This window comes from Lampetra planeri, chromosome 37, assembly GCF_965212315.1.
Source record: "Lampetra planeri chromosome 37, kcLamPlan1.2.h2, whole genome shotgun sequence".
NCBI lineage: Eukaryota > Metazoa > Chordata > Hyperoartia > Petromyzontiformes > Petromyzontidae > Lampetra > Lampetra planeri.
In genome coordinates, this window is record NC_136143.1 from 9095174 (window position 1) to 9121476 (window position 26303).

Here is a 26303-nt window from a genome sequence, read left to right on the forward strand (position 1 = left end):
CTTTTTATCAAATTGCCCATTGACACAGTAGAGCGGTGTTGCAATAAAGTGCTCGACACTGCTGCGTGTGCGACTCCCTACACGTGCGTCGCGAGAGCGTCGCAGCGACAGGTTACCGAACGCCCGGCATCGGCGTGCCGAGTGCAGCTTCTGCATCGTGCAAAGTTCGCGACGGGTACGTGCCTGGCTCGTGACGAGGACGCCACCCCCATAGTGTGCAACGGTTGTTGTCACATTGAACTTGCAATCCGGAGATCGCCGGGTTCTATCATCTGGCACGGCAAGCTGAGACCAGTTTTTGCCGGTACCAAAACGGTGAAAAAAGATTATGCTTTTTACACTTTCCAGAAATAGTACAGGGGTTAAGATGTTCAAACTTGATGCCTTACAACAGGGGTGTCTATTCTGGTGTTTGCAGATCCTAACACCTCCTGTATTATTGCCGGCAAGGGTAAAACTTATTATTTTTTCATCAGTTGAAACAATGGTATCAGTTTGTTAGACTTTCCCTCCTCCCTGCCGCCTTTGTGGGGTGCTTCTGCCAGCAGAGGCAGGAGCAAGCAATTGCAGGCCTGTACCTTGACCTTTCTTCCTTCGTTTGTTCGGCACTTAACGACGCGTCAAATCACCGATTACATTCGAATCTTGAGCTAATGTTAAATTTAGACTTGATCTCAACAAAACTGTACGAGCAATGTGAAGAAACAGCAATGCAAAATGAGACGGTAGAAATCTAAAAAAATACTGATTTAATTTAATTTGCGATCTTGAATTATGGTAACCGATTGATTCGCGGTGGGGAGCGCTCCATGCCTTGTACAGATGTTGCTTAGAAGTGTCAAATACATTTCTAGCGATATGCAATGGCCTCGTGGCACAAGAACAATTAATTAAACGAATGTCCGCTTTCATCATTTAACGGGACCTTACAAGCGTGAAACCATGTGATCAAAGCACCCCGAGTGCACACCCACTCGTCACGTCTCAGAAGTTGAGCGGAGTTGATTCTCAGGCATGATCAGCCCCTGGGGATGTTTTCGGCTTCTGCGCGACGATGCGTTGGGCAGCAGAGGGCAGTGCAGCCAAATCTATTGTTGTACTCTACTTCTGTTTTCCCACATCTATGCTCCCCGCCTTCACCGACCCGCACTGACCCAGTGTGGCGAAATATTTCAACTAAATATTTCAACTAAATATTTCGCCACACTGAATTATATATTTTCTTTTTCACCAGGTAAGGCCCCACTGAACTGTGTAGTTCTCTTTCAGAAGCGACCTGGTCACGAAGTGGCTTATCGCGTGGAAAATGCATTGCAGCCAAAACACGCGACGTTGATTCTAAATGTGGAGGGAAAAACCGGAGGACCCGGAGAAAAATCCACGCCCAATATACAGCAGGCGTCGGTGTTTGGATCGCAGCCACGACATCCTTCATACCCGGCGTGGTATTTAACGTCTCGCCACCGTGGTACCCATAAATACGGTCCTTGAACCGCCGCGACCCGCACGGCATGGGGAGGTCCTCAATTAGCAGCGGATTCGCGCGAGGGGGGCTGTACGCGTACAACACGACTGCGGGGCGAACGGCGTTTGTTTGTCCGGTCCCCCAAGCACCAGACAACACAGCAGCGTTTGTTTAACAGGCCACACCCTGCTGATGAGACTTAGAAAGCCGAAACCGGTAAGGGATTCGCCTGCTCAAACAAATGATGCCAAAAATAAAGTGAGAGCGTCATGTCAATATTTACGCGAGTGAGCCACCTATTGCGAGGAGGCCGCGTAAGTATTGACACGCTTACGCGTCCCCCAAAGTGAGCTGCTCAGATGCAACACAATGGGCGAGCGGGTGTCATTGTGAAGGCCCTGCACCGAAGTGGATCGGGCCGGGGGAGAATTTCTGGTTTAATATTGGCCATGACGCACCGGCGCGGAAGGCCTCGTGAGACCCGCGATGTTAATAAGGAAGCAGATGGGAGAGGCCGCTTGAGCCCATAGCGGGGGGGGGGGGGCGGAGGAGTGGGGGTGTGCGATACATCCGAGATGATGTTCCAAAACAGCGGGCGGAGAACGGCTAAAAGCGGCATTCGTAGCGCCCCCGGTGCCTTCCGTTACCACGTCGTCGTCCGTAAAACAAAAAAATATTGGGCACAGCTGCCTGACAGCGCAGAGAGAGAGAGACAAGAGCAAAGACGGCAAGGGAGGAACTTTCGGCGTCGTAAAAAAGGCGGCACATCTCGGTAAGCTGAGATGGGTTGAGCCTGAAGAGTGCTTGGATGGGTGGCCACCGTGCATTGCAGGTTTTATAGACCCGCGGGGCGACGTGTTGGGCAGGAGAGGGCAGCGAAGAAATATTTCCATAGCTTACTTTTAAGGTCCTGTGTGTTCCACCCCTTTCACGAACGCGCACCGACCAGCACGGTCAAGTATCGTTAAATGGATTGCCAAAAAGAAGCTGCACGTGCAAAAACGAGAAAAAAAGTATTGCCTGTGTGGTGAAATTTGCGTTGCAGGCTCTGTGCAGCTGTGAGCGTGCCCAAAGCGCCCGATCTGGTGCGAGGATCAAAGTGTGCGCGATAACCCTCGCACGCAAGGGATGAGACACGAATTGAAGTATTGTCACAGGTCCCCCGGCGTTGTATTGTCACAAGTCCTGAATAACACGAGGTCATGATTCGTTTCAGGAAATGTTTCTTCTGTTGCCCTTGCAATGTGTGCATTATTTCTCCTGCAGTGGTAGGAATGTATTCGCTATGTAACTATTAATGTTCACGCCGTTAGATTGAACCTCGTGTCCCTGCACATGCAAAACCACGCGAGTCAGGAATTGGCCAAACTCGCCGATGGGATGAAAGCTGAAGAGTCGTGAGAATCACCGAGGAGGCTTTGCTGGGTTTAGTTTACTTGCCCTCTTTTGCATGAAATAGGATTGTGAGTCATGCACTGACTCAACTGAAACCCAGTTTGCCTATGAATAATGGAGACAATTACATGTGTACGGTGCATTCCGCGAGGCTTCTGCGGCTGTCCTGCTTTTCCATGCCCTAACTTGTACACTATAAAGCTCCCCTTGCAATCGCGTACGTGCGAGGCGTGTAATTCTTTTATAAATATTCCATGATGATATTTAATTTCTGCACCAAATTTGTACGCGTCATGGATGGTGGCGCATTTGTGTACGGACCGCAGTAAAACAAAAGCTCCACGGAGTAACGAACGAGTTGAAGGATTGTATAAACATCACTGCCGCCAAATTCCATGCAAATGTAGACGACAAATTTGGAAATGTTTAATGCGGTGCATGAATACGGTACTGTACTTTCTCAACCGATACTGTTTACACGTGAGCGTTTTTGTGACATCTTTAACCATAATCCCTACGCAAACTTGTCCCGACCGACCGCTCTTCCAATGCTTGTGTCATCAATCGCGGGTTTTATCATCGCAATGTATTTGTCACGCAGTGCAGTATTTTTATCAGCATCGCCATCCAGAGGACAAGTGTATCGCTTCAATTTGGACATTGAAACCCGCCAAAGGCGCTTCGGATCTTACTCATTCGCGGCCACCACCGGAAGAGAATCGCAGAGCAACTGTGAAACTTTGAGGTATCGTTGAATTAAAATGTTTAATTCATGACCTGCGTTGGTGGCTGCGGCGGGTTTGCAAGCACGACTATCGAAATTGCAAATGGGCCATCGTCAATTGTTAACACGGCCTTTGCGACGTAGAGATGAATCCCCCGTGGCGTTCACGCGCATGGCTCTTGACTTGCAACAGCAGGCCCCCCCCGTGTAACGGAGCACGCGCACTGCTGACGAGGAGACTCGCGAAGCCAAACCCAGTTCCACGGCTTGCCTGCTCGGGCAAATGCCGCCGAAAAACCTTGTTCGCGGATTTACACATTGGCAGACGGACCTCGGCGCATCGGAGCCCTTGTGCTCGTCGTTTTATGTTATTTGCTCGCCAAAATGACCCCCGCTTTCCTTGCTGCACTGAGTGTTACGTAACGTGACATGTTGTGTCCTGGTTTTCCAAAAGAAAAAAAAAGTCTTAAGCGTTCTCGATGAGGCACAGTACAAGCAATTAAACACTCCCCCGTGCAACGCTGCCAAATTCAACATTCGGGGGTCTCATCCATCTCTGGTCGGCTTCCGTGGTGCGTGATGATTCTAAACATCGCAGAGATTTTGTCACGATCCATCTTTCGATCACTTGATTGTCGGGGAACTTTTTTTGCCGTTGTTGTTGCCATAGTTATTTATTTGCCGGGTTGCGCCTGGGCACGCCATGTTTTACAGCTCTTGACGCGCTCCGAACAAGGTTACCTCGAGGAATGTCGGCGCGAAAGAGAGGAGCATTTTTTTTAGTCGCGCAAATTATTTGGTAACGCTGCTGCATTGGCAGCGATGCCCGAGGTTCGCGTAAAACTTTGACACGAAACTCAACACATTTGTCAGCGACATTGCCGAACAAAAGGAGAAAAAAATGTTTGATACCACAACGTCATCGGGGAAACTTTAAAAGTTTGATTTCTCATCAGGCCTCATGATGTGAATTAAGTGCAGTCTCCAACTCTTCGTCACTCTCGTATATAGCTCTCTTTTACGTGCGCTGTGAAGGGAGGCGCCATTGCCCAAATGGTCACCTACATTTGAACGATGGCTGGTTCAGCTCTCTCCATGCGGTTGCCATCAGGTCCACACAGTTTGGCCAATTCACAACGCGCGTTGCTTGTTACCTGTGCATCGGCTCCTCCTGTTATCCACAAAGCCACTTTGTAATGACAAAAGTGGCTCCATTTAAATTGATTTCACGGATAATAGTACAGTGGCCACTAGATATGAGCACAGCGCTGGTGTATAAACGCAACCACGTGCTTCCATTGCACTGGTGGGCGACAACTTCTTATGCACAAGCACACTACTTCAGATATAAGCACAGCTGACTTTATTCTCAACTGGCTGTGCTTATACAAGGACCCAGATTCAACTGCACTGGCACACAGGATATGAATTTGATGAACAAAAAATGCATTGCCGAGCTTGAGATTGGCACTCTGGATATAACGATCTAGTTATTACTACATTCACTCTTGAAAGAATATACATTTTTAAGCTGTGAAAAACAAACTTTCTAACTTAACAGAGCCTTGGGGCAGAAGGCGGATAATGCCTGAGAATGACCAGCGGGTGGTGTAAGATTGGATGTTGATTCTGTCACAGTAGGGGGCACAGGTAGTGCATCGGCCAGTCATCTCAGTCGGTCAACCCATGGAACCCGAGTCTGTCCCGTGACCTCCTGCCATCGGGCGTTCGACACTTCACCTGACCTTAAAGTGCACTTAGCCTGGCACAGACGCCATGGTGACGTCACCGACATGGCGGTTGTTGTTGTGTATAGGTTTGTTTTTTCTTTTGTCATTTTGGTGTATGCATGTTGAACTTATTTTCCACTGTACGTAGTCAACCGCGCAAATCGGAGGTGCAGGAGGCCAAAAAAATTAACGCAAGAAGTGAGTTTTAAATCTAGATTTAAAAGTGTTCGTAGCTCCAAGTGGTTTCCTGGTGACACCCGAGTCACCCTTGAAAAAGAGTCTACCCTTGTCTCTGGGGTTCTTAGCTGCTTAATGTAATTGAACTGGAGTTATCCGCTCTTTTACAGATAACTGTGTGAACGATACAACACAGTGCATATTTCTGCAGCGTCTGAATGTGACCCGTGTCTCAAGGCGCTGCACAGAAATAGTGGGGCAGACTGAAAAAGGGAATGTCTTTGTGGGGCTGGACTTTTACAGAGGCATACACACAAAGACAAAGATCCCCCGTATAGCCTGAACAGACTGTTGGGGCAAGTGCTGTTATCAAGCACCTATGAAGGCCTCTACGGCACACGAGAGGGTGGGTGTCCAGCAACACGCCCGGCCGCCTTTGTCTCCCCAGTGGTCATATTTACGCATCGCACCAGGAACTCATTTGAGGATGAGTCGACCTAGGGGAGGCCCAGCTTCCGGTTCAGATAATCGTCACTGGTGTTGGCCGTGAGCGGGAATCGAACTTGGGCCACCGGGTTCGTAGCGCAGCGCGCTGACCGCTACGCTACGGCTCCCCACGTGTGTGTGTGTCGTGTGTGATGGCATGGTTACAACGGATACCACGATATGACAATACAGCGGCGTGGATCGCCCGCGACATGATATTATTGGTCCACGGTAATGTTCGCGTTCGTTCCGAGAAAAACTCAATCGTAATGTCGCGATTACCGTCACGCGCGCTACAAACAAAAGGGTAGTGTTAATATTTGGGGAGTAACAAAAGCTATTTTTTTTTATACATGTATAAATATACATCCGTTACTCGTTATTTTCGTGCTTTGTAAAATATTTTCTTCAGCACTTGATGGCATTGCGGTTATGTGAGCTCATTGTTTTTGTAGTAAGGCTATATATTTCGAGTGTGACTGTAGGTATGTGCATTACAAGTGGGTGTAGGTAGTAAAGTTGTTAGAAAACTTAGAGGGGCATGCTTATGTTGAGTGAACTGCAGCCGAGAAACGTTTAAACGATCCGTAAACTGAAGTACAACAAGGAACTACAATTACAGAGTTTACGGGGAAGCTGACACTTGGCTAGTCACCGTCATCGTGAAGATTAATGCTGTTGTGTAGCGTACAGTGAAACAAAAATTACATCGCAGCAATCCCTGGCACCCTCTCACCCTGAACGCACTCGGCATGCTTGCACATGCACCTCTAGTAGTGATGGCATATACGCCGCTAACTTGCCAGGGAGTACGCCGTTGACGGTGCCAGCACACCTGGCGAGTTTCACAGATGACAGCCAACGAACGCGCATTGGGGTCGTTCTGAATGGGCAGGTGTTACGGCCCTGTAACGACGTGGACACGCTTGACTTTTAAGTTGCTGGTATTTTATTCAACGTGCAACGGAGGAAGGCGTTTCTCGGAGAATTATTGGATGAGAAGGGGGGACATCCATGTGACGATAGATAATTGCGTAACAACTTGAGGACAACTTGAATCCGCGTGCCTTTTTGGTTTACGATTCACCATTTTTTGCGTTGCGTGTTGTTTTATTTGTCTCGAGGAATATCAGCGTGTAGTTTGCATGAATATTAAATCATCGACCATGAGGCAAATGATTCGATGCAGGTGTAGCACATCTTTATTTTGGTGCGAGCTTGCGTGCGCTTCCGTGTGTGTTTTGTACACCGCCTCGTGATCTCTCGTTGAAAGGTTCTTTAAAAGTGTAAATTAGTATTAATATTGTCTTTTATAGAGAGATCTTATCAGATATCTCTCTGCTAAGAAGAAACTGTCATGTCTCCATTATATGAAGAAGAGCCATTGAATCAGAATATAAATATTCCTCCATTCACCAAAATAGTCACCGATGTTATACATTAACGCGTGTAAAAATATATTTAAATGGTGTACGTAGGCTTTCACGACCTATATTACGATTCATAATTAGCTTCTTTTGGGTTGGATCGCGTTTAAAAAGATATTTTCAAAAAAAAGTTTTTAAAAATGTTCACGGTGGGTGCCACTTTTCTCGTTGCAGCTCGAGAGGAACCTGCAGCAGCAGCAGCGCGGTGGGAAAATTGCAGAAGCTTAATTATTAGTGACGATAAAAGGTAAGATTTTCTGTTTGTCACATCAGCAATAATAATGTAGTGACATCGCGGATGTCGCTGTGTCATGCCGGCTCTTGAGAGGCACGGCGTGTGATGTAACGACATCGCTGGCACCACGTACATGTGGGTGTAGTACCGGCCCTAGAGGGGCCCGGTGAGCGCTGACCGACAGTGCTGGATGGCACCACGGTCTGCGTGCAGTGCCGACCCCTACAGGATGGGCTGTCAGGGTGCCGGCCAAGGGAATGGGGTTACTAAGGGCCGTGGCACTCTGGTTGACCCTAGAGGACACGTGACCGGTAAAGTCTACACAGGGCCCCCCAGGTGGGGGCTAGGGGTGGTCACGTGTCAGGGTCGAGATCCTGCTGGAGGATTCTAGAAGGTGGGCGTGGCTAAGGGCGGAGCCAGCCACGCCACAGAGGATATAAGCCGGGTCCCTGAGAGGGACCAGCTGCTGTTGTTCATCCTGAAGAATCTACGTGAATCTACGTCCTACAAGAGTCACCAAGACGTGGACCGGCACCCAAGCTGAGGTCCGGTCCGTCGTAGCTAACTCCAGTGTTATTAGTGCAGTTAGCCTGGTGGTCCACCACCACAGGTTGTTATCTTTTTCAGGGGTAGTACCCCGTGTGTTGGTTTTAATAAATGTGTTGCCTCCAAGAAGTACGTCTGCGACTCAGTTGAACTCACTACAATAATACTAATTTACATCTGTAAGCATCATTTCATCCGTAGATCCCATTTACCAGGATAATGATTTGCAATATATTCTTTGGGTTTTTTTGTTTCTTTAAACCTATCTACGTGACTTTACCGAAAGACCCAAAGACTATGAATTCCTGCAGTCACGAAAGCTTTAAGTCAAGATTTGCAATATGTTTTTTGTGCTTGGCTGTACCTCTGTATGTACGTTGAACTTCTTTCACAGCATACATAGCCAGCTGAGTTAATTGGAGGTGCGGGGAAGGACAACAAACTAAACACATGACAAACCTTACTAGTTGGCTGTGTCGGGTGGTGACGGGTTCAAACGACACATTTATATTTACGCGATCTAACCCAAAAAAAACCCTGTATTATGGATGATATTGATCGCGAAAGCCTACTACGTGTTAAAGCGAGCTCTTTGTCAGTCTACAGCTGGATGAAGGCCTCCGTATGCCGTGTCAGTCATAAGGGTTGTTTGACGCGGACGTCACCGCGCTCCGTGAGATCGCGTTGATGAAGTTCAGTGGCCGGCAGGACTGTTTCCAAATCGCATTCGCCACCGATGTTAGCTTCGACCTGGGGTCGCCGCGGTTTTAGCGCGGCGCGCTCACCGCTGCACCACCTCTCCCACGTGTCAATCCATTCTGCCAAAGGGAAAGGAAAAACAACCCAAAGGGAAACACGAGGATCTTTATTCAACCCTCCCAGACGCCGTCTCGACGGCCCTGTTCGCTCACGAAGTTCGCCGTCCCCGGTCAGCCCGGTTGCAGCGCCGTTTGCCGCCGTGATTTGCGGCTCGTCCCAACAATAGACTCCGGCCCCACTTTTATTTGTTGCGCAGAGGTGGGTTATAGGTTTTGCGCAGAGGTCACCGTGTACTGGCGTTGAGCGAGCTGTTACGGATGTTGGCTGCGTCACCGGAAAGCGTAAAATAACCGCGTATTATGCCTCTTGTGACGGAATTGCTCCGGGGGGTGGCGGGCCTAGCGGGCGGGCGGGCCGGGTGGCCGGTAGATATGTCAGCTGTCAAAGTGGCGTCGCGTGCGTGCGTGTGTGTGTGTGTGCGCGTGTGTGTGTGTGTGTGCGTGTGTGTGCGTGTGTGTGGGGAGCGTAGCGGTTTGCTCCGCTGCGCTACGAACCCGGCGATCCGAGTTCGATTCCCACTCAAAGCCAACACTGGTGACAAATATCTGAACTGGTCCTGGGCCTCCCCTAGGTGGACTTGGCCTCAAATGAGTACTCGGTGTGGTGTGTTAACATCGTCACTGGGGAGACAAGCTGCCGGGATGTTGTGCTGGCTACCTACCCCCTTATGTGCCGTACCGGCCTTCATAGGTGCTCGCTAACAGCACTTGCCCCAACAGTCTGTTCAGGCTGTACAGGGGATCTTTGTCTTTATGTGCATGGAGCGAGAGCGTAGCGGTTTGCGCACTACGCTATGAACCCGCACACCAGAGTTTGATTCCCACTCACGGCCCAAGACTAGCGACGATTATCTGAATTAGTCCTGGGCCTCCTCTAGGTCGACTCAACCTCAAATGAGTACCAGGTGCGGTGTGTAGTAAACATCGCCACTGGGGAGACCTAGGCGGCCAGGGCATGGTGCTGGCCCCCCACCCCCTCGTGTGCCGTGCCGGCCTTCATAGGTGCTCGATAACAGCACTTGCCCCAACAGTCTGTTCAGGCTATGGGGGGTGGGGAGCTTTGTGCGTGTGTGTGCATGTTGTAGTGTGTGTGTGCGGGTCCGCAGCCCGTTAATCAGCCCCGCGCTCTCGCCACTCACTGGGGCCAGCTTCCTTTCGCAAGAAAGGACGTTGTGTGGCTCGCCGAGCATGAAATGCGCATCTCTCAAAAAAAAAAAATTTGGTTTCCAGCATCCTGTTTTCGCCGTTTTTTGTTCTCTGCTGTCATTAATTAGATTTAGATTGACGTGCGTGTCCTTGGCCCGTAGGCTTCTTGGGATCGTGACGCCAAGTTGCTTTCACTTCTGACGGCAGCGGGATTGTGATGCCACGCGTCCTTTCCGTGCGAGTACGGGCGCGCGGGGGTAACAGCTGCGCCTCGGCAACTCATCGACCGCACGCTTTGATCTCGCCGAACGTGAAATGATGCCGCCGTGGTGTCACGGCTCCTTCTTCGCACAGTGGAGTTGCAATCGAGAGGCCGCCAATTAGATCCACCAGGAGCGGCAGTTGAAACAACGGCGTGGGTTTTCACACCTGTCACACTCATTTACCCAGCAGTATAAATACGTGATATTAGAGGTTTTTGGGTTCGATGGCGTAAATATAAGTGTGTCGTTAAACCCGCCACCACCCGACACAGCCAAATTAGTATGGTTTTTCACGTAAACAAAACGTGCCAATTCGTTACTAGTTCGGCACACCGGTGTGTTGGAGAGTAAACCCACGGCAACATTTACAATTCGAGTACGACGTTTCGCCAGTAATTACAACCAGCATCATCAGGCGACAGCCAGAGTTGTGGAGACATCGTCCTGTTTCGGTCTTAAATAGACGGGGAGGGGGTGAGTGTGACGTCATCACCTGTGAGCCAATCAGGTGCGAAGGCCAGAGGGGTAGGGCTGGGGGGGGGGCTAATTTATGCATATAAATTACAATGGATATCCGGTTGGGTTATTCAGAAGTTTGTTATCCGAGTAAATTATCCAGTGAGCCATTCAGCTCTCTTCCAAGGGCGACTCGGCCAGCAGACACGGCGAGTCGATCGGCAGGTCGTGTGGCACGAGATAAATGAAGTATTATGGGTATTCCTGTGAAAGACCCAACGCAGAAGAAGATCTCTGGGTTTGATCTTCCACGAAGCTGCTCACGGTCCACCCTAAACCGCATCCACTTCCACAAACCGTGACGACAGCAGCAGATGCGGATACACCTGATGATGATGCACACATGGAAAATCAAAAACTCCCTCCAGTGTTTGACTGTGGTCATCCAGAGCACACCGTACAACGTGCAACGATGCAATGCCCGAACCACAAAGTCGAAGGAGACATCATCACGGCCATACACAACTCCGCCAATCTGCTGCCCTTGACCACCTGAATGTGAAATTGTAGTCGTTGCTATGCATCTAGATCAGCAGCCGTGCGACAAGAAGAAAACGTGTGCTCTCTCAAGACATCTGGCCGGTGTGAAAGGAGTAATATTTGTGTTAATGCGTGGGTCAGAGCTGGACTTAAACAAAGAAGCTAAAATAGACACGTCTGACGTTCGTGTACAGGTGCATTGTGGTCGTGGTGGTGTCCTAGGAAATACGGGGCAGGATGAGAGAAAGTAACTCGGAAATTCAGAAGGGAACATGGCAGGGAAGTGCTGTGGATGTGATCAGGAAGAGGAGGTTGTGATGGGTGGGACACGTGTGCAGGATGCAGGAGGGCAGGTTACCAACACAGACATCGGTGTATTGTCGGTGATCAAGGCGAAGACATAAAGCCAGATGGTTGGTAACTGTAGGAATTGGACCTTGGATGTGTTCATGTGACACTGCACAACAGCCGAGGGCAAGCTCCTAAGAGAGACATTGTATTTGGCAGCCAGAGAGGTCGGTGAATGATGGTGGCGATGATAAGGTTTCGGGAAGAGGCAGATGGTGTGGTGATGATGAGACTGTTAGAGTAGACCTTGGAAGCCAACGTGTTGACCTGACAACAGCTGTAGCAGGATAAAATAAGCGCTAACATCGGCCCGTTTGGGCCTCTTGATTCGTATTTTTAAAAAAATTAACAACACAATTAACGGTGTGCGAGGTCACGGGGGGGGGGGGGGGGGTTTGACCAAAGTTCACACCTGCTGGTCAATGCCGGTTGGTTTAGTATCAGAATCTTTCTTTATACTGGAAAAATCTGATGAGCTATGAAGCTCTTTTTAACAGAGAGTAGGTGGGAGCGGGCGGGCTGGACCAGATCAGCTGTCGCCCCCCCACCAACGTTCGCCGTGGTTGGGAGTCAAACCCGTGTTGCTGAGTTAGTAGCGCCAACTGCTGCCCCACCTCTCTGCCCCTGCATATTATAAAAAAAACGTACCCAGAGTACATTTCGGCGGTATTCATTATACGTGCCGTTACTTGGCGGTTGGAAAACCGGCAAAACATACCCTCGGGTCTTCCTGTACAAGTATCTATTTTAGTTTCTCTGTCCGTGTTGTGTATCGATATTTCACGTTGTGTCATGGTTATTTTGCGGCCCGGTTTTGTTTAAAAGCAGGCTGCCGTTGACGGCCTGCGTCAGTTTGCCGACACCGCCGCCGTTCGTTAATTACCCTGAACTTTAAAAAAAAACTAACTACGCCCGTCATTGCGTAAAGTACACAAAGTGGCAGCAGCAACAACGGGTGGCGCTCGCTTGTTCGCGTAAACGACGACGCGTTTGGCAGGAAGCGGCCCTCTGGAAGACTCTCGTTTACATTTTAGCTCGCAGCTTGCGGGGGGCCCCGTTGCGGTCAGACGCATTTCTCGAGATGTGTTTACGGGAATGTACGATCAATCTCGAAGGTCTCCGACACTTGGGTACACAGGACATCCCCCCCCCCCCCCCCCGTTCACGAGCAATTCCGCTATTGTAGTAGACACAGGGTGTTACTTGTTGGGTCGTGTTTGTTTAGCTGCGTTTTTTTTTGTGTTTGTATGATAATGAGTTTGTTTAGATTGGCACTCTGGGCAGAAGGATAATTAATGACGGATGTGCCGAGTTATTTTGATAACAGGTCCCCCCCCCCACCCACCCCCCTCCACGCTGCTTCGGAATTTTGTTCTCGAACGAGCGTCATCGTCGGATGGCACTCGCCTCCGATGGCGATCCATATTCGCCCGTGGAAATTCCACGTTCCCACGAAGAAATCGGTCATCGTGTTCATTGCATAACCACTGATAGGTTTTTCATCTTCTTGTCATGCGACATATACACGAGAGAGCGAGTCCCTGCAACGACGACCCCTGATAGGATGGAATGTGTGTCTCTCCCCTGGTGGTGTTTTCTAATTGTTACAGCATAACCACGGTAAACCTGCACGGCTAATCTGGGCTATTGGTCAATTTCAACGAATTATGTTAAGCCCCCCCACACTCCCCTGAGAGATTTGTAGACCTTGCAGTATTAAACAAAATCCATTTTTAGGTGGAGGACTTATTTAAGCTTTACCCCCTCGGCATCATGCCTCAGCTCATTGTTATCTTTCTTTTGTGTTTCTCCGTAAGAATGCAGCAGTTTTGATTAGATAATAGAATCCTGGTCAAAGTGAACCACTATTTGTGTGTGTGTGAGAAAGGTGATTTGGCTTTGTTTTGGACCCGATTTTGGCAGTGATATAACGAGAATGGAAAACCACGCCCAACGCCATTCCACCATCGGACTCCGGGCGTTCCTGTCGATTGCGTGATATCCTCTGCGCGGGTCACGTTCGATCACTGCACAACAAGTCCCCTCCCCTCCCCGTCTTTCCTGTACAATCCACGAGCTGCCAGCTGGTGCCATGATGTCAAGGGCCACAGTCGCCCCTACATGGGCCCCCTCGCTGACCCGTCTTACTGAGGCACTGCTGTGGCGCTGAACTCTAAGGCCACTCCCAAGAAGGCCACGCAAAAGGACATGGGGGTTTGCAGAACATGTCTTCGGAACGTCCCCAGTCCGTCGTTCATCGGCGGGTGTAGAGCATAGTGTTAGATTTGAAGCTTTCGTGACTGCAAGGATTCATATTCTTAGGTTTTTTCGGTAAAGTCACGTAGGTAAAAAATTAAAATTAATAAAAGTAAAATAAAATAAAAATCACGACGTTTCGGAGGCAACACAAGCTTCCGTCTTCAGGTGGAACACAGCCACGATGATACAGCTGTCGTGGCTGTGACGGTTCCACCTGAAGACGGAACGCTTGTGTTGCCTCCGAAACGTCGTGATTTTTATTTTATTTTACTTTTATTAATTTTAATTTTTTACCTACGTGACTTTACCGAAAAAACCTAAGAATAGAGCATAGTGGTTCGCAATCGGAAGATTTTGCGATTTCAAATCCTGTTTGGGGCGGAGGAGGGGGGGGATGAATCGTCCCATCATCGTGCAACAGTGGTTGCCTTATGGGTAGAATCGCTCCCCCCGCCATAGCAATGTCCTTCTCCATAACAGAGGTTTTTGGGTTAGATCGCGGAAATAAAAAAATGTGACGTTAAACCCGCCATCACCCGACATGGCCAATTAGTAAGGTTTGTCACGTAAACAATACGTACCAATTCGTTGCTAGTACAGCACACCGGTGTGGTGGAGAGTAAACCCACGACGTTTACACTTCGAGTACGATGTTTCGCCAGTAATTACAACAACCAGCATCATCAGGCGACAGCCAGAGCAGAGTTGTGGAGAAATCCTCCTCCTGTTTCGGTCTCAAAGCTGACAGTTGAGGCATTGAGCTGATGTCTGTTTATGGGTTCTGGATAAAGGGGAGCCCTGGGTGTTCATTTCAAAATGTAGCCATTCATGAATGATGTGGAATTTATTTTTAGGGTGACGATAAACGCAATGGCATCGTGAATGTAGGAAGACATACTATCTATGGTTTTAATGTGCATATTTCTACAATGCATGCAGCGCCATGGAAAATATAATTGATGTACAAATTGAATTGCGACCCATGATCATGATGACTCGTGAAGCGATGGAGCGGGTAAATTGTTACACCCCCGGTAATACTTGCATTGATAGAAAATAGAGTTCATGTTGTAATTCGCACGCATTCCTTAAAGCACAACAACAGTGTCTGTAACATGCAGCGGCATTGTACAATCTAGCCGCTAACCATGCAAGGTTGCGTGTGACGAGTCGAGTTGCACGTGGATGATTCGTATTTCTTCGTTTACCACTGTGGAATTTGAAAGCATTTCTTATTTTTTAAAATAAGTTTTTACTCGCAATGCGCGTGACGTCATAAACGCATGCGTGTGCGGTGACGTAACGACTGCGTGAGCGCGCGCTCGACCGCGTTGCAGCCAGCAAAACTTTTTTTTTCAATTGTTTAAAAAGGACTTAAATGTACAGATTGCTTTGTTATGACTAAATATGAGCACGGGCTGAGAACTGTCTCCATGAGCCAGGATAAAAATTGCTCGCCACCAAAAGGTGCCATCAACGTGCAAGCCACGCTGACCGGCGTGGTGAAGTATGGTCAAACAAGAACCCCCTGTGACTTTGACACGGCAATGGTCGGCCGTTATCCAGAACTGGATTGAAAGAGGGTATGTAAATTATTGTTTAATAGGAAACTTATTAAAAACAAAGAGAGAAAATGTATTAATAATTCCTGTTATTTTGTCCAATGAAAGTGAATTTGTTCTTATGTGTTAACAATTTCAACGTTTAACAAATCCCAACGTCACCTTAGGTTTGTAGACTTTTTCAGAAAACAACTTGCGCGGAATCGCCATCGGATGGTACCACAAAGCAAAATATCTGGTTTGGGTCCACGTTCTAAAAATGTCTTAAAGATAACAGGATGGATTTAGCGTGTCGCGCTTTGCCAGTTACACAAATATTATAAACAGGAAACCCCGCAGTTATTAATTCTGTTTATCCGGGATTGTCCAAGGTCTTGCATTGATCTGTAAATGTGTGGGGTGACAGAAAAAAAAACTTGGCGAGGCCTTCATCCAGCAGTGGATTGACCATGGCTGGTAATGAGAGTCTTGAGGACGTACCAGTCCACGGCTGAATCGCGCCGTTGTCCTTAGACTACAGATAACAGTAGTTGCAGATAGGAAGCATGTCAGGCAATTGGCATTCGACTGTTCCTTGACCTTAGTCGTGCAACAGTGCGGACAATCGATGAGCAGTAGCAGCAATGTGCACTGAAACCGACAAAAAAACCGATCGTGGGCACGATGTGGGCACGGGCTGCCACGCGCAGTGCAAGTCGTGGTCGGGCGGGCGCTTGGCTGGTTTTCAGAGCAAGTAAATAGACACGCCCTGCGCTGTGCCCGACACGGCAATAAGGGAAGTGACCTCGGACCCCCTCCGAGTTGGGTGAGGCGTCTTCTCGGCGCTGGGGACGTGCACGGTGCCATGTGTGGGCAGGGCGGTACTGCGGGCAGGGCCGTGGGGTGGAGAGGACTCGGCGGCGGGGCGAGTAGGGGGACCTGTGCGTGCATTGTACGCCGAGTCTAGAAGCGTCGTTAGCTGAGATGGGTACGTTCATTTAAACAACGACGGCCTCGTCGCTCGGCGCACGTGGGTAGCTCGGCAGAATTGTGCCTGGATGGCCAGCGCAAAATCCACCGTTGAACCGTCCCCCCCCCCGCACCACCACTTACCAACCTGCACTGACCAGTGTGGTGAAGTAGGGTCAACTATCGCTCGCAGCGCGCACGGTATGTGGGAGACACTCATCCAGCAGTGGATTGACGAGAGGCATTGTACGTGTTGTGCATGAGGTCAGTCGAAAGCGTCTCTCCGTTCAAATGAGCATGGGGCAGCTCTCGTCCGTCGGGAGCCCCGGGCCAGTGGTGGAAACTCCACATTCCTGTGCCGGGGACCGGTCTCTCGAAGGGCGCCACGCATATCTGCCTTAATGCACGTAACCAAAATATGCGGTGCAAAGTAGCACAAGATGCTTGCTGCTCAAAGATACGAGGAACACAGGTGGCAATAATAGTGTGGCACAACCATGTGACCACAGCCATGGAAACAGAACCTCGTGAACACAACCACGCGAACACAACCACGTGAACACAACCACGCGAACACAACCACGTGAACACTACCTCGTGACCACAACCACGTGAACACAACCACGTGAACACAACCACGTGAACACAACCTCGTGAACACAACCACGCGAACACAACCACGCGACCACAACCACGCGACCACAACCACGTGAACACAACCACGCGACCACAACCACGTGACCACAACCACGTGAACACAACCAAAGCTTTTCCATTGGACAATTACTGTGGATTTCCCACAAAGTGGTGTGCGCTCATTCGATCAATGCGAGCACGTTGAAGAACACACCGGGTGTCAACCACAGTGCCACCTGGCCAGATTATAAATACAGAAGTGTAGCCTCAAGTGATTATTTAATAATTCATTGTTACTCATGTATAGCCCCCCCCCACCCTCGCCATTCCACGTCGATCATGGCAACTGTTTGACCGTACTTCGCCACGCTGGTATATGTTGGGTTAGTGAGGTTTGGGGGCGGGCCTGGACCGGTTCAGGAATCGTTCGCCCACCGGTGTTAACCACGGCCGGGAATGAATCTGAGGTCACTGGGTTTCAAAGCACAGTGTGGCTAATCTTCACTCCTTCACTGCTCCACCGAATGATTACCATACTTGAGTGCGTAAAAAAAAAGAGAGATTTTATTTAGCGGAAGGATATTCACCGTGCAAGGGTTTTAAAAATAAGTTTAGGAAAATGGGATTTGTTTTTCTGCACATACACTCATTGGAGGATATTTGAGTAACTGTGCGTAATTCTCCAAACTTGGTTATACGTGCGTTAACAGCGCCCTTGTGTTTTGAAATAAGTAAACATCAGCAGATATTGAGCATTCAATCGTGCGCCGGTGAATTCTTGACGCTAAGGCAATGGAGCGAACCAAAATATATCACTCGGCTACAAAGCAATTTCTGCTTGAAAAAGCATCTTCAAAAGACTCTTTCTTGCACTTGTTTTTTTTAAATTAAAATACCGGGTACGTATGGAAATGGATTGTGCAGCATTACGCAGTATGGGGTATTGCATTACCGTTCCACCGCATTTGATAAATTCACCCGGCCTGTCAAAACAAACCCCCAAGAAGCCACTGTACAGCAGGGATAGTCTTGACACGTTCCTTCTAGAATGTTTATACGTTGAAGCATTTTTTCGAATGTTACCCGTTGGCTCGACGGCTGGGTAACTGTGCCAAGAGTCTCAAATCTACGCTACAGAGGCCCCCCCCCCCCCCAGGTGTCTTGACATCGGTCTTCAGCCGGTCACCGATGCCTACGTAGCGTAGCCGATGACGGGATGCTTTTTTGTCGAAGGTGAAATTGTAAATTTATGCCGGCCGGGTAAACAAACGCAATGATGGCTCGTGGTTTTACGAGTCTGCACACAGCAACTCATTGTTGGGAGCAGCAGTTACCCCGTTAGGGGTTATTTACGGCTTATTTCCCCATTTAACGTTTTGGTTGCCGTACACTTTGTAGTTAGACACGAGAGAAGCTGAATATAAACACACCTGAGTGAAGCAAGCAGTGTAACCAACACGTGCTGTGGTTACACTGCAGGGAGGAAACGCCAAGGACTGCTTCTGATACGAAGCACACGGACTTCAGATATATAAGCGCAGGCCTTGCTCACAAGGCCTGTGCTTATAACCTCACCCGGACATTCGATGTTACAATTTATGCCGCTAATTTGTTTAACAGTGTATGCGTAAGAGTTTTGATTTCATTCTGTCATTCCTCAGTGTTGGAAAATGATTGCAGGTTTTAATGCCTTTGGGTATACTTTCCTCATCACAGGAATGTAGAATTTCCACCAACGGTTAAGGGTTGCCCAACGAGATGAGTACCGCTCTGCACAGCAGTTTAACCAGAGACACTGATGTATGTTTTATGCACAATAATGCCCTTTAATGATATGGCCACACCTCACCGAACCTCACGACTATTTTCCGAGAAGGCCCGGCAATGGGATCTTTGAGTCGATCCGTTAAGGAGTTCCCTGTGGTGTGCGAGAACACTCAGGGGGGGGGGAACCCAAAGGACACACCCATTGCAAATGCAAAAGCCAGCGTGCAGTTCAGATAAACTATCCCATCATTGCACCTCGCCGTTACTGGGTGGTGAGCCCGCAGATGCGTGCGTCGGAGGCAGTGCATCCAAGTTGCTTGTTGTGGAAGCGGTACCAGCAGCAGTGACTGTGTAGTGGTTGGCGCGCTGCGCTATGAGGAGCCCAGCGACCCGAGTTCGATTCCCGCTCATGGCCAATACCAGTGACGAATGTTTTTTTTTAACCGGTCCTGAGCCACCCAGAGGTAGACTCGGCCTCAATCGAGTACCTGGTGGGACGTGTAAACATCGTCACTATGGAGACAAAGGCGGCCGGGTGTGGTTCTGGCCATCCAGGCCCTCTTGTGCCGTGCCGGCCTTCATAGGTGCTCGCTGGCAGCACTTGCCCAAACAGTCTGTTAGGGATATACGGGCGGGAGGGGGGGGATCTTTGATAACAGCAGCGTGCTCAGATCAGCCATGCTACTGCGTAGGTGTTCACAGATGTGCTACTGTACAGCTCTCCGATGTGTTCTCGGAACGTGTACTGCGTGTTGCTTGTGCACGATGTCAGACGTTTCACTCCGTTTCCCTCCACTGGACATCTGGGGGAAAAAAGAGCTTCATAGCTCGTCGTATTTCATCAGGATGAATAAAAGATTCTGATTCTGCTTCTGTGTAGGAACTGAACAACATTCACGGCAGCAGATAAATAACAAATCCCCCAGCAAGCACGTGGAGCGGAACGTCGGGCAAAATGACGCGCCTGCAAATGTTCGAGTGCCGGCCTCGCTCGCTGCTCCGCGGGCGGTGAGCGGCCGCGGGAGCCACGCGGCACGGTGAACATTGCGTTCGTTTTCTGGCATCCGCGTCCCGCACACACACACGCACGCACGTGTGTGCAGCAGCAGCGGGGCGTGCGCGTACAGAAACACCGACTCGGACTCCGTTCCAAATGTGCAGTCGGCCCTCCTGTCCTCATCTCTACCCCCCCACCACCTCCGCCCCTCACCCCCTCACCCCATCACCCCTACCCGCATGCTTCACTCCTCACTAACTTGATTATTTGTCCTGCATTTTAGTTTTGACGGCAGGCAAAACAATGCCAGGCTTCCTTGCCGGCTTTGTTATCTGGAGGAAACGGTTTGTTTGGGAGTCGAGGTGTGCAGTTGTTTGTGCAAGTATATACTCTGTTTTCTATCCTTTGGTCAATCTTGTGAATCCATCTAAAGTGCTACCCGCCCGCTACGTTTGAATAACCTCGTGATGTCCCATCCGAAGGAAACTTAAGTATTAATAGCCTGTTAATGATCAGGACCAGGAAAAACAAAAGCGGCAAATCGATCAGTTCTGGAAATGAACTAAATAAAATTAACTTGAAATGAGAAAACATCATCGAGTCAAGCTTGAGTTCTGATGAAGTTCTGATGGAAATAAACTAAAGAAATCAATTTAAGGATGAACAAAATTAACTAAAATTAAAGAAAATTTACTTGAAATGGGAAAAGATCATAGAGTCTAGCTTTAGTTTTGATGAAGTTCTGATGCAAAAACATGATTTGCCACTCACAAAACCTCCAATCTCCTCGTGTCTTTTCGTGTCTCTGCCACATCTCCTCCGTCTCCGGCCTCCCTCGTGGTCTGCCCACATCATCTCATCTGCACGTCCCCCAGCCCCCCCGCACAAGTTCTGTCTCCTTCCCGCATTTTTCGCTTTAACGTGTTGCCACCGGCAAAAACGTTGCTGGGTTGACCCGCACCAAATTGTACGTCGCGTGTCACTGCACTTGCCTTAATTCCGTTTCAAGTACAGCAGGGGATACCCGGCTACCCGTACCCGGCCGGGTATCGGGTACCGGTACCCGATTGTGACCTCTGGGATGAAGCCATGTTGCAGGCGCGGCTGGGTTGATTCTAGGAACTTGAATTGTGAGAAGAGACAAGACGTTGGGAAATGAGTGACAAACGGTGACTCACCAGTGACTCACGGACTACCCGTACCCGTACCCGGCCGCACCAGGGTCGCAAATGGGTACACGTACCCGGCCGGGTACGGGTAGCCGGGTATCGGGTAGGGTACGGGTATCGGGTACCCGATTGCGACCTCTGACTCGCGCCCACCCCTTGCTACGGGTGAAGTCGGTGCCACGTGATTACACGCACCGATGTCCTGCCCCCCCCCCCACCACTTCCGACATGGTGTGAGGGAGGCCTCCATGCATTTGGTGGCATTGAAAACGATAGTAAAATCAGTAAATTCACTAATTAATAATATAATAGGTTTTTTTTTGCGTTTGCGTGTAAAAGTTGAGCAAAGCAGCCGGGGAAAGTGGGCTTACGATTGTTTATCCCGCGACTCTCTCAGGGTCTTCGATGAGTTTGTTTTTCGGAGCCTCTTGGCACCTTGAAAACCCACGTTGACTGTTAAGAATCATTAATGTGGTCTGGGATGACTTTGGGCATTAATTTGCTTTTAATATTTGTCCACTAATTTCGCAAACAAAAGCATACAATCGAGACGTAAGAAATGCAAAACCAAATGGAATAGATTAACTTTATCAAATCTTGACCCTGAATGGTCCAAATTTTTTGACTCGTTCCCTCCCTATAATCCGATCTCTTGTTGCATGCGTGTCTCTGGGGGTTCGTCGGCTCTTGAGGCGTGAGGTTAGTCATGACATGAGTTTGGGGGTCGTTTCCGTGGCGATTGTTGGCTTCGAGGCAAGAGGCTGGCGATGTGGGGAAGTTATATTATTGTAGCTGTATCCACTGCGGGCGCAGTGTGACTCGTTATGTAACCCGCAGAGATTGAAGTTTTTGTTCCGGCCTAAAAGAGGAATTCTTCACTCTCCGTGATGTTTACTTACTGCATATTCAAGCGGTTTCAATTAGCGCACTTAACTAGAGGTCACGAACTTCCGTTTGATATACATGTTTTTTTTTATTCGTAGATAATGTGAGCGTGAAGAAAGATGAGAAGACAAATATGTGATCCGTCCAAATATATACATACAAATAAAAATAAATCCTGTGGTTCCCCGCTGAATTGAGCATGGGGCGGTGCTCACTTCCTGTTCACTGCCCTGAGTTGTGGTCGGAAATTCGACATTCCTCTGGTATGAATTGTTCCCCGACAGGGATTTGAACTCGTCACCTCCCGACTTCCGAGCCTGCGGTGGCGAGATGTTAACTCCCTCGCCTGGTATGCAGGAGGTCGTGGGTTCTATCCCGACCTTGATGCCCTGTATATTTGGAATTTGCATGTCTCTCTCTCTCTCCGTGGTCGCGTGAATTTCTCTCCTGATCTTCCAGTTTTTCCCCTCCACATTTAGAATCAACATCACGGGTTTAGAGTATTGTGCTGCTATAAATGTACACATGATAGCCACTTCGTTGAGCTATCATCTGTGGCTAGGGCACTTTCTGAAAAATAGCTATAGAGCTCAGTGGGTCTTACCTGAAATCAAAAAAGCAGTTTAGTTATTTGCACAAAATAAAAAAGCGAATTGCTGTAGGGGTTACTGTCGTTCAAAAGCCAAAAAGAAGGTAACGTGAATACAATTTTTTGCGTAGCTTTAAAACCGCATTCCCAAAAACGTGTTTGTGTGTGCAAGTATGCTGGCCGTGACTTACTGCCTGCAATTTTTTTGTTCGGCGAAGCAGTGGGCGAGTGTGGGGTTGGAGAGACTTCACCCAGAAGTGTTTTTCCTTAAAAGGAGCCGAAGCAGGGCAAGAATTTCCGTGAAAATGTCTTCACATTCTCAAATCAATGAGCATTCTCATTCCATGTCTCCCGAGTGCAGGCAGCAGTCCCGCAGTACACGCGTTTTGGTTTCCCCTAATACCACGGCGCCACCACCGCCGTGGTATCGTTTGGCAGCACGCTGGGCTTTGCCAATTGGCGATCGCCGGTTCAGTTCCATCTTCCGTCGCAGCAGTTACAACAACGGGGGCGACTTTCTCGAATTTACCCCCCCCCCCCCCCTTAACTTCTATCCACGCAGCCTTATTGAATGGTTACACCACAGTCGGTCGATCAAACAGATCGCATGCGGTGGGGCATAGTGTGGCTAAGTACTCCCCACCCCCCTTACAACACGTCTGGTCAACGCGGCGGAGTCGGCTAAATACCCTCTTAGAGATTTGAAGCTTTGGTGACTGCAAGGATTCATATTCTTAGGTTTTTTCGGTGAAGTCACGTTTTTATTTTATTTTTATTTTACTTTTATGAATTTTAATTTAATTTTTTTACTTACGTGACTTTACCGAAAAAACCTAAGAATATGTACTCTCTTAGAGTTTATTCCAGTGGAGCCTCTTCCATCAGCAGAGGAGAGAGCCAAGCGATTGCAGGGCCACCCCTTTACCTCCATCCGAACCGTCGTTGCACTCTTGGTTCTTCCGGCAATCTGTGCCCCGCTCGCTTTCCCATCATCCCAGCCAAAGAAACGCTGTGTGGCTTTGCCTAGGCTGGGCACACTTTGATACGGCATTGTCTGCCAAACAAAGTGGGCGCAGTCCGCCCCCCCACCCACACACCCCTCTCTCTTTCACGCGTCCTGTAAGGTCGCACCGTTGGCTGAACGTTGCGTTACCGCCGCTTTCCGCTACCCCCCCCCCCCCGTGTGTCCCCCTGGCCCACGCGTACTCGCCTGCCCCGTCGCTGCTGCCGTTGTTCGCGTGACGAGTCGCGGCGGTGCCAGCCCCCAGCAAGCGGGCGGTGATCTTAAAGGCCCGTGTTATTTTAGTGCCCGCTGGAATGGGCCCCCGTGACTGCCTCCACACTGATTCGAGCCTCGTGACGATGACATTTATTCGTAGGACGTTCCCTTGGCTGTGTAACGCCGTTGTAAAGCCCCCCTGCATTCTTTCACAGTGCCCGTACCAAACAAAAAGAGGCCCAGTGGCCAAATCAACGCGGAAATGTGCCAGACCTCGTCAGATGTCGAGAGCTAAGCAGACTGGATGGGCAAAATTCGTTATTGTACTGTACTACGGTGCTTCCACGTCTGTGCTCCCTGCCTTCACAAACCCACACTGTGGGCCACCTTGGTGAAGCATGCTGCAATGACCCCAATGACCCAAACGACGTGGGCAAGCCCTCATGCAACGCTGGATTGATGTACATCTATACGTGCGCACAAATAGATTATATTCTTTGGGTCTTTCGGTAACGTCACGTAGATAGGTTAAAAGAAAATAACCCATCTATGTGAATTCCTGCAGTCACGAAAGCTTTAAGTCAAGATTTTACAAATAGATTGTTTGTCGAAAGGGGATATGGAGGGGTGGCCCCGGGTGTCTGGCAGGTCTCGTATAGTTTTATGAAAGAGTACTGCGTTTGTGACTGTGATCCCCTGGGTTCAAATCTGGGCAGCTATCCCCGATTAATCCAAGTCCTCAAGTGTAATCAGTTTATGATGATGTCAGCCAGGCCACAATTCACTGTACAACAACAACAAAAAAGCCCACTGCATTAAATATGGGTTTTCGCTTAACTTGGCATAGTTCATCTCTTGAGAACAGACGCTTCTGGTCTGATGAACATGTGGTGATCATTCTTTAACATGGCTTCCAAATCCTGTGCCCGAACGGAGTGTGTGTGTATAAAGGGGTCCATTGATAGGAAATTCTCAACCGTTTCTGACGCCGAATTCTCACCGATAGGGATGCCACACTGCACTCTCCATGAGCGTTGTTTTAAATTGAAATGTCTCTGTCTGATGACGGACGCCGATAGGGACTGTACTAAGGATTTATAATTTGAAGGGTGGTAAACTAAAAAAAGCTGGCATTTTTTTTTCAAGCTAAATGAAATCGGCGATGTTTATTAGTCTGGGCCCTGGCTTGCGTTAGCTCGGTTGGTTATGACAAGGCCAGAGTGTGGAGATCACACCGCTGTTCTTTTCCACGCGAGACATTTCCCGCACAATCCATTCCTTTATTCTCCCTCCCATCTCGCCTCGCTCCCCCTGCTGCTGCACCGCCTTTCCTCCACCCTCCCCCCCTTCCCCTCCGTCTCGCTGGTGCTCACGCGCCCCTCCACAGCTGGTAATGTTTAATCGGGCCCCGTTGATATTTTAGTTCGGAGGAAAGGGTGGGAGGAGGAGTGGTGGGGAGAGAGAGGGGGGGGCAGTTGCTGCTTGTTTATACACACGCGCAGCACTCAATAACCTCACCACTGTGCCACGCACGCCTGCCTGTGCGCAGCTGCCCGTCATTCCTCGTCTCGTTTCAAGAGCGAGCGTCTAACCTAAACTGAAACCTCCGCGCCCCCACAAGCAAAGCCCGAAGCTTTCTCCCGGGGACCCCGGTAGACAACCCTCGCCGTGCCGGCGGAGGCGGCGGAGGCACCGGCGGACGAGCATCGCGGTGACGGTCGTCGGCTCGATTCCGGGCGTCGCTCAGAACTTGTCATGGTGCTTTTGCACGCGCGTGCCACGGCCGAACCGCACTCGGCTGCCCGCCACGGATTACTGGCACGGGGAGCACGAGCCGGAGAGATGTGGGTCTCGCGCACCCTGGCGAAGGTACCGAGCTGCGGGCGGGGGGGGGGCACGCTGCGAGTTTTTTGTGCAAGATAAATGTGAACCTTCCCACTACCATGGTTTTATGTTTCTGCGTCGGCTTTTTTTCTCATTGCCATGATCTCCGATGAACTTTTCGGGTTGTTGACCCACCCCCCCTCCCTCGTGTTGGTTCGACGGATCTCCCGCCGGCGCGTGGGGCGAAACGTCGGACGTCGTACCGAACAACAACACCGCGGTACAACCCGGGAATCGCACCTGGGAGAAATGTAAAGTCGGCGATTAAATAATAAGAAGCTTGGAGCTGTAATAAATAAATAAATAAGCATTTTTCTTGTACTATAGAAATTATATTGACCGCCCCCCCCCTCTCAACACTTTTGTAAATTTGTAACGAAACAATCCTTTGCTTTGTCTCTCTTTGCTGGGTTAGAAGCTGCATGCGCACATCTTATACTTTTTTTTCGACAACATTTTTTTTCCTCCCTACTACCCCCCCCCCGTTTCCCTCCACTTCGTGCATATTTGCCATGCAGCAAGGCCTCTCTCTGACCTCTGGCACACAGTCCGGAGGCTTTGCAACGTGCGACAGCGCTCGCGTGTTGACAAAAAAGGCCACCACTGCGCTGGCTTGTCGCATCGCATGCGAG

General features: G+C 49.5%; 1 protein-coding gene across 2 annotated transcripts in view; it reads left to right on the top strand.

The window, feature by feature from the left end:
* MYO1C (myosin IC) overlaps positions 1-26303 on the top strand; it is an 85408-nt gene that overhangs the window by 22091 nt on the left and 37014 nt on the right. The window contains exon 2 of one of the 2 annotated variants that reach the window (XM_078612014.1): positions 7579-7651. Coding sequence is in view for 1 of the 2 variants with exons in the window: in XM_078612013.1 (XP_078468139.1) it covers positions 25543-25656 (114 nt within the window). In the remaining variant the exon portion in view is untranslated. Of the gene's footprint in view, positions 1-7578; positions 7652-25484; positions 25657-26303 lie in introns of those variants that run through there. The other variant, XM_078612013.1, reaches the window with a different exon arrangement.